General features: G+C 44.6%; 1 protein-coding gene across 1 annotated transcript in view; it reads right to left on the bottom strand.

The window, feature by feature from the left end:
- Positions 1–6771: 6771 nt before the first annotated feature.
- Positions 6772–12714, bottom strand: part of Pard6g (par-6 family cell polarity regulator gamma) — a 63553-nt gene continuing 57610 nt past the window's right edge. Inside the window, exon 3 of the mRNA XM_051163714.1 lies at positions 6772–8215. Within this exon, the coding sequence (XP_051019671.1) occupies positions 7362–8215 (854 nt within the window). The 3' untranslated portion in view covers positions 6772–7361. The remainder of the gene's footprint in view (positions 8216–12714) is intronic.

Here is a 12714-nt window from a genome sequence, read left to right as displayed (position 1 = left end):
GCTCCATGCTGCAGGGTAATCTTCACTGCTGGCACTCTGGCTCTTGTTAGGGATGGCTGAGACTTTTTCTGGCAAGCTGTACATTCAGGACTGAAGCACATACACCTGTCAGTATCTTGCACCGGTCATTGTAGTTTCCAGGCATCACAGCTGAATGGTACTGTTAATTTTTTATTTTATTTTTTCCTACTTCCCTTGATACTTTTAATACTTTCTGGTACTATGGAGCTTGCAAGTTAGATCTAGCTTGAAACATCTGCATCAGGTTTCCCAAGTCCTAGATTCTTCAGCAATAGGGATGTAACCTTCAGTCTCTGAGAGGCAACTAAGGGGAACAGCAATAACCTACAGTGTTTTAGGAGTTACTTGGACAACCCTGACCAACAGCACAAATAGAAGCTCCTCATGTCTGTTACTGGAGTATTTATTAGATAACCTATGGTCTTGTGGGCAGCATTGTCATCCCAAGTTGCATATCTTCATTTAAGGCATGCATGTGTGTTATATATAATTGCATATGCATATATTATTGTATATATATTATATATAATTTACAATTATAGGTAAATGTAAAATGATTCCTTAAAGTTTCATCAAACAACTTTGGTGTTGTCTCTTCTCCCTCTTATATTGACCTCTCTCCCCACCGAGAGCGAGTTCCCTATATTTTTCCATTTCCCTTTTCTTATCAGGTATCCTGCTATTCCCTTTTCAAACACCTCTGTTCCCCAACACACACACACACACACACACACACACACACACACACACACACACACACACACTCTCTCTCTCTCTCTCTCTCTCTCTCTCCCTCTCTCTCTCTCTCTCTCTCTCTCTCTCTCTCTCTCTCTCTCTCTCTCTCTCTCTCTCTTTCTCTCTCCTGGTTTCTGTGGCTACTCCATGTTAGATAACTTACATCTGGAGTTTCGGAGCTAGGACTTGCAGATGAGAGAGGACATACAGTGTTTGTCTTTCTGTGTTTGGGTCACCTTACTCAATACAATCTTTTCTAGATCTGTCCATTTACTTCAGGGTTTCCTCTTTCTTTATGGTGGAATAGTATTCTGTTATGTGCCACATTTTCATTTTCCAATAATCTGAAAGACATTAGTTTGTTTCCATTCTCTGGCTGTTGTCATTAGGGCAGCAGTGGCCATGGCTGAGCAAGTATCTGTGGCGAAGGGTGTTGAGTCTTTGGGGCTGGGTTGTGTGGTAGGTTTATTTTTAGACTGACTTTAGAAGAGGCTGCATCAGTTTGCTTTCTCACCAAGAGTAAATGTGTCTTCTCCCTCTGAGCCCTCTCCCAGTATCTGTTGTTTTGTTATTTTAACCACTTTGACTGGGGTGAGATGAGATTTCAGAGTTCTTTTAGTTTGCATCTCCACAGTTGCTAAGGATGGTGAACACATTTTGAGGTATTTTCTTAGCCATTTTAATTTCTTCTGTTAAGAATTCTGTTTGGATCCATGTCCCCCCCCCTTTTTTTTTTTGGTTCAAGACAGGGTTTCTCTGTGTAGCCCTGGCTGTCTTGGAGCTCAGCTCTGTAGACCAGGTTGGCTTTCAACTCACAGATCTGCCTGCTTCTGCTTCCCAAGCTCTGGGATTAAAGGTGTGTGCCACTGCCACCTGGTCCAAAAACCGTTTGTTAATTGGGTCATTTGTTTTATTGAGGGTGTGTGTGTGTGTGTGTTCTGGGTATTAATCATCTGGCAGATGTACAGCTACCAAAGACTTCTTCAATAAATAGATAATTTCCTTAGCTGTATAGAAACCCACTTGTCAATTGCTGGCTGTAATTCTTGGGCATAATGGAGCCCTATTAAAAAATCCTTTCCTATAACTATATTCTGTAGGTGCTGCCTTTGTTTTCTAGCAGTTTAGCACCTCAGGTAAAAATTGAAGCCTTTGATCCACTTGGAGTTAATTTTTGTGCAAGATGACATGGATCTAATTACATATATATGAATATATGTATGTGTAGATATATATGAATATATGTAATATATAATTGTTATATGGATATATAATATATATGTGAATATATACAATATATATATATGAATATGTGTGTATAAATGTGCATTATTGACAAATACCAGATGAGTACATACACTCATGTTTTGGCATTTTATTTTATCTCATTGGTGTCATGTCTGTCCTTGTACCATTATCACACTGTTTTTATTACTACAGCTCTAATATATGTTGAAGTCTAGAATGGCAATCTCTCCAGCATTGTTTTTGCTCAGGATTGCTTTGGCTGTCTGGGCTCTTTCCTGGTTTCATATGAAGTTTAGGATTCTTTTCCTATTTTTGTGAAGAAGGCTGGTGAGTATTTTGACTGGGAGTTCATTAAGCCTGTTAATATAAAAATATGCCCAAAAAACCCTTATCAAATTCAGAAAAACTAAAATAATTCCATGTATTTTATCAAATTGTCAAGAATAAAACTTAACATTAAGATCAGAATGTTTCTAGTAAGCACCGAAACTCATGGAAGTTAAACAACTCATTACTAAATGATGAATGAGTCAAAGAAGAAATCAAGAAAGAAGTGAGAATTTCTGGTACTAAATGAAAATAGAAACACAGCAAAACCTTTGGGACAGATTAAAAGTAGTTCTAAGAGGGAAAGTTGTAGCTTGAAGTGCCTATGTTAAAAGAGCAGAAAGAGCACAAATAAATAATGTTGCAACTAAAGAAATTGGAAAAATAGCTGGATGTGGTGCCACATGTCTTTAATCCCACCACTTAGGAGGCAGAAGCAGGTGAATCTCTGTTACAGAGACCAGCCAGTTCTACATAGTGAGTTCCAGGAGAGCCAGGACTACATAGACCATATCTCAAACAAAGACACAAAATTAGGAAAAACAAGAACAAACCTAAATTGAGTAGATGGAAAGAAATAAAAGTCAAAGCAGAAATTAATGAAATAGAAGTACCAAACAAACAAAAACAAAACCATTGAATGAAAGTGCTGTTTCTTTGAGAAAATAAATGATATAGACAGACTCTTGGCCCAATTAACCAAAACAAAGACACAGTCCAAAGTAACTGACTCAGGAACAAACAAGGAAGCAGTACAGTAGACACCAAAGAAACTCAGAATATTGGAAGGTAATACTTTTAATTTTAAATCTCCATTACATTAGAAAAATCTAAAAGAAATGGATGAATTTCTTGGTTCAGACTACCAAAGTTAAGCCAAGAAGATCAAAAAGCTAAACACACCAAAACAAAGGGATTGGAATAGCAATAAAAAAAGCCTTGTAAGTAAAAGAAGCTCAGGACCAGATGGATTTATAGCAGAGTCCTGACATTTAAAGCCGGTCTATATCTAATTTTTATATCACTAAGAAAGGAAGGAAGGAAGAAGCAGAACCGTCCCAAAATCACTCCATAAAACCAGTGTTATTCTACTGTCAAAACCAGGTAAAGACAACAAAAGAACAAAGTTACAGACTGATATCTCTGGTGTACACAGATGCAAAAATTCTCAATTAAATGCTAGCAAACTGAAATTGACATATCAGAAAGATCTGTGATCAAGTTGGCATTATTAGCCCAGAAATGCAGGGATAATTAAACATACTAAAGTCAATAAATATAATAAACCATATAAATAGACTTAAAAGACAAAAGTCATCTCAGCTAAAGTAAGACTTTAACAAGGTCCAAAATGCTCTCATGATAAAAGTCCTAGAAAAGAGTAGGCCTGGAGGGACTGCACCTCAACATAATACAAACTGTCAGACCCACAGCTAGCATTATCCTAAATACAGAAAACATTAAGGCAGTCCCATTAAAGACAGGAATGAGACAGGGCTGTCCACTATTGCCACAGTGCTCAAAAGCCTCGCTGGAGCAATATGGCAATTAAAAAGAGGCAGAGAGGAAAAGAAGGGACATCATTCCTATGTGCAGATACACATAAGAGATCTCAAAATTCTACCGGAAAACTTCCAGAGAGTCCTAGCAAAGTGGTGGGATCCAAAATCACCTTAGAAAAATACGTAGAAATAGCCTTTTTGGGCACTAAACAAGAAATCTGCTGAGAGGCCATGAGGATACTTCAGTGTATAATACCCCCAAACAAATGGGCACACTTGCATTCACAGCATTTTCCAACACAGTAAAATGTCTTGGAATAAACCTAATGTAGGAGGGGGGAAGACCTTTACAATGGAAATACCAAGTTTCTGAAGATACAAAAAATTGAAAGATAGCCCATGTTCACAAAACAGAATTAATGTGAAAATAACCATTCTGCCTTTTTTTTTTTTTTTTTTTTTTTTTTTTTTTTTTTGAGATAGGGTTTCTCTGTGTAACAGCCAAGTGTGTAACAGCCAAATCTCTCCTAGACTCACTCTGTAGGCCAGGCTGGCCTCAAAGTCAGAGATCTGCTTGCCTCTGCCTCCCTAGTGCTGGGATCACAGGTGCACACCACACCCAGCGTAACAGGAAATCTTAACTAGCAAACTCTAGGAAGGATGTCTGAACGGAGTGGAGATGATTGTGAGCAAGTGGTCAGGACTGTACGGTCATCCTTAGAAGAAAGTGAGTGGGCACCAGGGACAGTCTCTATCCATTCTGATAGCTGACGTTGCAAAACTCAACAACTTCAGAGAGTATCAAGTGCTGGCATGGGCCTGGCAACCCCATTGCAGTAGACTGCTAGCATGAGCTGCAGATGCTTGAGTTTTCCCAGCTCTGCGTTGGAAAGGTCATAGTCCGAGGTCACCATGAAGATAATTCCTGTGAAAAATAGCCCTATCATTCATAGCATATGTGTGCTTCCTCTGGGATTACTGGTGCTTGGGGCAGCATCATACTTGGGACTTGAGTAAACCATGAGCACAGAATTACAGTTTTAGTAATGTTAGGACAATGTTGGTGAAAACTGCAAATGAGGGTAAATGCCGGGCAAGTTGTGTAGGGACTAAGGAAAACTTTCCCCCAAGACTTCATAGGAATATTCTGAATTATTTTTTAATCATCTGTGAAATAGCAATAGCAATATAGAGAATGTGCAAGGGTGAAGTGAAACAGTTCTGGCACATGCTAGGCCTTGACAAATGCCACTTAGTCCTTCCTGTGTGGTCAGGTCATCTTGTCACTGCCACCAAAACTCTGCCCTTATTCTGGACACAACTAAACTATCTGTAGAGGTTTGAATGAGAAAGGTCCCCACAGGCTCATATATCTGAATGCTTGGTCTCAGTGGAAAAGTTTGCAAAGGATTGGGAGGTGTGGCCTTGCTGGTAGTGTGTCACTGGAGGGGAGCTTTGTGCTTTCCAGAGCTCCCACCATTTCTGCCTTTGCTTGTGAGTCAGCTCTAAATTCTCAGTTGCTGCTCCAGTGCCATGTCTGCCTGCCTGCTGCTGTGCTTTTGGCCGTGATGGTCACAGACTTACCTTCTCAAACTAGAAAAGCCCCACTTTGGTCATAGTGTCTTTTCAGAGAAATAGAGTGGTAACTGAGAGGTGTATCAGTAGCACACGTTAACTCAAAAGAAAAAAAGTTTTTATTCTGATATAAAACCAAAAAATTAATATATGACAGATTTTTTTGAAAGAAGAAATAAAACAGTAGGAGTAGAGTTCTGTTTAGAAAAATACACTCAAGCGTCTGTTAAGTGCATGTAATTCCTCACAGGTAACAGTTCACAGAGGTCAGAGGAAGCCTCTGTGTGTGTTGTGTGTTTTTCCCCTTGAAAAAACTGATTCACATCTGCCAAACAACTTAAGCACGGTAAGAACCGTAGCTTTCCTTCTTGGTAGCACAAACAGTGTGTTCAACACAAGACACCAAGCAACAGAGCGGCCGAGAACACGCCTTGTAGTGACCGAGCATCAGGCCTTTGGTTGTGTAACACACATTCCAGGCTGCTGCAGCAGCACAGGATGCTTTCAGCAGTACAGAGGCTCTGGGTGTTTGGATCCTCACTGAGACTCGGTGCAGCTTGCCCTTCTTGTGTCGATGATGCTCAGCACACAACTGAGAAATGGACACAGGCTGAGGAAACCATCCTCAGCAAAAGCCACTAATGGCCAGTAAACAGATGCCCAAAGGAAAAGAACTCTCTCGCTCATGCTCAATGAATTCTGGACAAAGGACAATGTTGAGATGTGGTCTCCATTTGGCATTCATGAAGTCAGGACAGTTTTGCCTCTGACCAGCAGGTGGCGCTAGACTATAAGGGCAGCAGCTGGAGCTCTCCTCCTGGAAGGTTGGGAAGACACTAAACCTGTATTTACATCACTTGGTGAGTTTGTTCTCAATGTGATATTCTTTCCCCATCATTTTATCCAATTAGAAAACACAATTCATGTAAAATTCAATTAGGTTAGACATCAATAAGCTTCTAAGAAGGCCAACAAAAAGAGGTCTGTCAAAACTATTAAGTTCCATGTGACTTCTTGTAGCTAAAGAAGAGAGTTCCTGCACCGACTACTATTCTAGGAATGGGCACTGACATGCTCTAAACTCTTATAAAATACCCAGCTGATTTAAAGACAAAGCTGACATACAACCATCCCCGTTCTGTGGGGCTTCAGAGGGGTGGGATGCCTCTCAGTTCTACTGAAGACATCTTAAAATTGCCCTAGTCAGTCAACCCAAAGACAACACTGGCTTTCAATCCCATATGGCATCACTGGGCCTCACCTTCCACCCAGCAGAGTTGCTGGCCTCCTAAGCCCACTTTAAGAAGCTGGTAGCAGTGACTGCCTGGCCAGCAAGGCAGGGCAGCTCTGTGGACACAGGCACTGCAGCCCAGGAGTTCTTGCATATAGGCCAGTGGGCTTTCTGAGCTGGTTGTAAACAATGTGGGAACAGATTCTGTGATGGAACCCATCCTTAGAGCCCACTGTCCTGTCACAGCCATACTGGGTCAGTAGAGCGCTCAGGCAGCACACAAGATACTTTTACATGAATTAGTCAAAAAATGCAAATTTTACTACTTTAAAAAAGTTATCTATAAAGCTTCATTTTAAAAACAGGTCTTTAAATTTTTTTGAAAAATACTCTCTGTACTTCAGTGTTTTGTTTCACTTTGCAAAGGCTCTGGATATGCACTGAGGCCTGACCCAGAGTGTCTGCAGTTGTGTATAATTTTAAGTTCTGTGAAAAGTCCTATAAAAATAGTATTCTTGTTCAAAAAGATTAAATAAAGAATCAGGTTGTAGGAATGATGATGAAAAGAAAGAAAAAGATGAAGTACATGATTGTTTTTCTTATTTTAAAATTGACATAAAAGTTTAAAGTATTTCCCTTTGGAGTCACTATGCATCTACAGCGCTGTTCAGTATTCGCTGCCGCACAGTCTGCAGTCTCAGCCTGCCTGAGGGGCGCGAGCCCTAGAGTGTGATGGCTGGCCCATGCTCTTCCACCCCTCCTTGGGGGAGGACCAGGCTGTGTCGGGGGTCTGGTTTCAGGGAGCTGAGAAATCTGTGGATACTGCCATTGCTCTCTCGTCCAGAATTGTGCAGGACCAGGTCCCTGTGCAGCCTGTGGGCAAGGCTGCTGCCATTGGCCCGTGAGAGGCTGCCTGGAAGAACAGCTTGCGTCTTGGGAATGTGTTGAGGTTCTAGAGCCCCCTCAATGACGATGTCAGCTTCCTCATCACTCTCCATTTCTTCAAGGTGGAAATTCGGCAGGACATGAGCCGACAGGCTGTGGTGACTGGTGGTGCTGTCTGTAGAGTGGACAGAGCTGCCGGATGTGCGGCTGCTGCGGACCACATTGTTCCTCTGGTTGGCAGGCTTGACGGTGACAATGAGGTTGTGGCTGTTGGCGATCATCATGTCTGTGACTTGATCCAGTGTCTTTCCAGCTACCTCAATCCCATTCACCTCCAGGACCTCGTCATTCACAGCCAGGAGCCCTGTGCTCTCTGCAAGGCCGCCCGGCACCATGCGGGAAATGAAGATGCCCGGCACTTTTTCTAGCCCATGGGGGGTCACACGCACACTGGTGCCATCTCGAATGTAGAAGCCCAGTGGCTTCTCACAGCCATGTCTGTAGAGCCTCACTCGGCGGTGTGTCTCAGGGAGGATGTCCACGTCAATGATGGATGACACTGGGCGGAAGTCATGCGGCATGCCGATGTTGAGGTGGGTACGCCGGCGCAGACCCTCATCCCTCAGGGTCACCAGCACCTTTTTCTTTCTTGACAGAGTGCCTGCTCCAAAGCTGTAATGGTCTGCCTCTTCTGAAACAGTCCAGAGAGAGTAAAGTGAGAGGTGTACATCACACACAGGCAGAAAAGAGACTGGTATCTTTGCAGGGTCAAGAAGTCTGTGTCTGCTGTCCTCAATAAAGGCCAGCTCTTTCTGCTACCTGCCTGGCAACTGCCTCCCCAAGTCTGAATCCTGAAAGAGCTACTATACCTGGGACTCGATGTGCAGAAGACACTGGGGTGACTTGCAATTACCTTACTTCCCAGGGGGCTATCTCCAAACTGGCCCACAGGTAATGGAACAAAAGAACTTAGAGCCTTAGCAAAAGAAAGAAGGGTGAAGCATCTGTGAGGCTGGCAAAATAGAAAACATTGGTTAACCCACAGCACGGCCTGGCTATAGGAAACATCCACAGAGACAGAAGACTGGACTGGGGGACTTCTTAAGCATATCCAACCCAGTCCCTAGCTGATCCCTGCTGTCTCCTCTCCCAGCTGTTAGGGCAGAGGACTGGGTCTGTCTTGGATTAGTTCCTTAAACGTCAGACTCTCCGCTCTTCTCTGTATAAGCACCATGGTGTAAGCAGTGCTCAGGCCCACCAAGGCGTTTCTCAGGGAATCATTTTTGGCCAGTTTCTGGTCAGTGGCTGATGAGGTGTGACACAACACCGTGCACCAGTAGGGTGACAGGCCACTGCTCGAACGAGCTAGACAGGCATATGCTGAGTAGCCTGGTCTAAAGCTGTTTGCAGATGATGAAAGGGAGTGGACTGCTGTTTGGGACACTAAGGAGAGCATGTTCCCAGCTTAGAAAAACAGACTGCATTAATTTTTATACTAAGCTTTAAATCTGACACATGAGGCTATACAAAAAAGCACATCTGGACTCAGGTCAGAGGTCTATGGCTCGCCTCCCAATAAACAAAGTCTTGTGTTCTGCACACTGATCCTGTGGAGTCTGCACCTCATGGTTGCCTCTGCATGGACCTGGGGTGGTGTGGTGCCTTCCTTTGCCAACAAAAACCCAAGCAGAATACTTTCTCTTCCCAGTCCCTGTCTGTTGAAAGGCTGACCATTGCTTAGGCCCATGCCCTTGCAAGCAGAACACTGCCCCTCCATGGTCTTTCAACAGCCCTTGATGCTAATATTGGCCTCCTTCACTTGCGTGACTGTAGAAGACAAAAAACTGATGGAGTAAGAAGAACCAGGTCACAGGGAGGGAAGGCTGGATAAGAGAAAAGAAAAAGAGAACCAGCTGGAAACAGTCCTGAGAGTTGGCAAGACAATTCTCTCAACACCTAGGGAAACTTGTCTTTCTTCCTGGAACAAGGCTGTGGGGAAATCCAAAAGCTAGACATGAAGAAGAAATGTGAAGCCAGGAGGGCTAGAGCTGAGGGCAGGGACAACTTGTAGGTTGCAAAGCTCAACAAAGAGAAGCCCCACTGCAGCTGCGACCTTTCTGAGGCAGATAATCTACATCTGGTAGTGTGTTGATGGCCACATGCAAGAAGCAGCAGTTGCCTACTCAGTACAGGGCTGGGAGGAAAAGGCTCCTGTTAAGGTCACATACTAGTTGGTAACATGAATGGTGGCATGGCTAACTAAGCTCTAAGAAGTGCCATCAGTTCCTGTAGACAATGCCTGAAGCTACAAGCATGACCAGCCTTGCAGGTAGCACATGGGACCACCATGCGTCTGCATCTTCCAGGGAGATCCTAAAACATTCACGGAGCCAGAGGCAGCCAAACAATGGTTTGTGGCGTGTGACTCAATTCCTTGCCTCAGCTGAGCTCCGCACAGAACACACCAGAAACCTATCACTGGCATCTCAACAAACACCAGTATCTGTGATGTGAAGTTCCCCAGACACCACACTGAGGCAGTATCTGTCAAGCAGCAGCAGCTGGGAAGCCAGGAAGGCGAGATGCAAGATGTGGAAAAGGGGGTGGGAGCTTACTGCACAGGGCAGTGTGAGCAGAAGGTTGGAGACTTGCAAATTTTACCGAACCTAAAGGTTCTCCTCAGCCCCACAGCGCCACCTGGCCAGGCTTTGCTCTCACACATGGAATGTACTTTAAATGTCTCACCGGAAACCTAATTAAATGGATACGTTTTATCTGTCTTTTGCAAAAGCATTATGTGTTTTTGCCTCTCCTGTAATGTGGGGCCTGGGGCACCAATGCACCGTCCCTCTCCCGTTAGAGAGCCTGCAGTTGTAAGCAGTAAGATGCAGTAAGCCAGGTTGCCTACCTTCTGGCTTTTATGGTGTTGGCTGGCCCCTAATGTCCAGTCCTTGTTTCTCTAGCCCTGACCCTGGATTTCCAGCTCCAATGTTTATTTAATTATGCACCAGGAGACGTTTCAGTAGAGCTAGAGGTTCTGTCTGACAAGGCAGCTTTTCCCTCATGTTGACCATCATGTTGACCCACAGAATCCTCTCACTTTTCAAGGTAAGACACTGGTCCACAGAAACAGTGAAAGGGAACGTATGGGGCCACGCTCCACTGCACGACCTCTGTCGCAGTTCCTAAGACTGTGATAGCACATGTGAGACATGTGCACCCAACGCCTGGGAAGGGCTTGGGGTAGGGGACAGCTCTGAACATAGCATCTGACGAGGTTAGGCACATCCAGGGTGGTACGGCTGTAGATCATACATCTGAGGGTAGCTAGCCTAGAGCTGGTGCTCCTGACAGTGTCTATGGAGTGGGCAGATGCTGTGTGGAACCCCAAGAAAGGCAATGTTTAGCTGGGTACCAGAATGCCTCACTGCTGCCTCTAACGTCCAGGAGCCCTTGGAAGAGGCTCTGCCAAGGATAGAGCAGGTGCCACTATGGCTGCCTGACTTGTCCACACTGACCTCCCTCAGGTCAGTTCTGGGAACAAATCCTACGGTGGATGGTGGCCTGTCTCAGATGCTCTCCTGCTGTCGCCTGTGGGGTCTGTGACTGCCAAGGATGTGTGTCTCAGCAGAACGATCACTTGTACTCCAGATGGTCCTTCCTCAGGCTGACCGGGCGCACAGACCAGCCAGCAGGCCCAGAGCGCCAATCCAGGCCTAGAGCCAATGAGCGAGGAAGGGCTATGCACCAGGTTACAGCTTTGCCCTGAGAACCATGGATTTGGAAAGTCAGAGACTGTCACTGGCACATAGAGAGATGCGTCCAGTGTAAACTTAACCTGGATGGCCTTCCCCAGCGACTGCAGTGGAGGTACCCCATCCCTGCCTGCTCTAGGACACCAACTGCGGGAGCACAGTGAGCTGCAGCCACAGACTTGCACACAGGATTTTCAGACAGCAACGTGTTTCTATCTCTTTTTAAATATAAACCACCACACATGGACTTTATTTGTAAAAAATCCCAAACTCTCCTAAAAACAAAATTTGTTCTAAGGAATGCCCCATTCCTAAAATTCCAACCTTGCTTTCTGAAATAAATACCTTTCAAAAGAGCAAAATTGTCATAGTTTGTTCACTAAACAACATGCTAAACTTTCATTTTCTACACCCAAACAACGAAAAGATTTTTCATTTTTTGAGTAGAATATAATGTTGTCTTGTTTTCCCTCATGTTTTCTTTCTTTCTTTCTTTCTTTTTTTAAACTCCTGTTTCAAGATGTCTTCAATTAGAGGACATAAAAGGAAATGGAAGTTCGACCCTGTAAAACTCTGGCCACTACAGCTCTTCAAAAAAGATTTTTAAAGAGATATTTTGTTACAGACAATCCCTTATAGCATACACTTATTTGGCAAAGTTAAACTGTCCCTCACCCTGAGCCAAGCCTTTTCCTGGTGAGGAGGAATCTGCCTAAATCCTTCAGAAGCCTCTGGTGCTGTGCTCCTGGGCTCTGGCAAAGGACGGAAGCAGGAAGATGCCCTATCCTCATGTGCTCTTTTCCTTTAGGAATGCGAGGGCTTGCTCTGGGACCAGGGAACCCACAGCTTGGTGTCAGGCTGGGCCTACTGAGCTCTCTGCATAAAGACCCCTTTTAATTTTTCATTAGGCATTTTGGATGAGGATCAGAATGGGCATCGAAGTCTAATTCAAATTACTGATGTGTACCATGGCTACAGACAAAGCTCAAGAAAAGGTGACTCACGGATACCACGTCGAACATCGGGTGGTAGTGAGGTCCCAACTCTGGCAGCGGGGCGACCCACAACCTGCACTATGAAAGCCAGTCAGCCAGCCTGTGGCAGCTTGGCAGCCCCAGGCAGCACTCTTCTGTGTGCAGCTGCTGAGGACTACAGAGCCTGGCTCCCAGGGAGACTCACCTGACCACTTCAGCCTCCACTGCCCTGGGACTCTTGGCTGCAGCAGACAGAACTATCTGGAATCACCAACCATCCTGGTCTAGGCCCTGGAGCACCTGCATGTTTGAACAGGCTGTTTCTAAGCAATGTGGAGCTTCCGGCCAGGACCCAGGCTCTGGGCCTGCTGTCTTGGCCTCACCGTGGCTGAGCAGGACCATCTGCCCCACGACCTCTGCTCTTGGCAGAGCTCCATGCTCATGGGGTCACATACTTCTGG

Source organism: Acomys russatus, chromosome 20 (genome assembly GCF_903995435.1).
Source record: "Acomys russatus chromosome 20, mAcoRus1.1, whole genome shotgun sequence".
Taxonomy (NCBI): domain Eukaryota; kingdom Metazoa; phylum Chordata; class Mammalia; order Rodentia; family Muridae; genus Acomys; species Acomys russatus.
The sequence above is the reverse complement of the archived record's forward strand: the minus strand, read 5'-3'. Positions and strand labels throughout refer to the sequence as shown.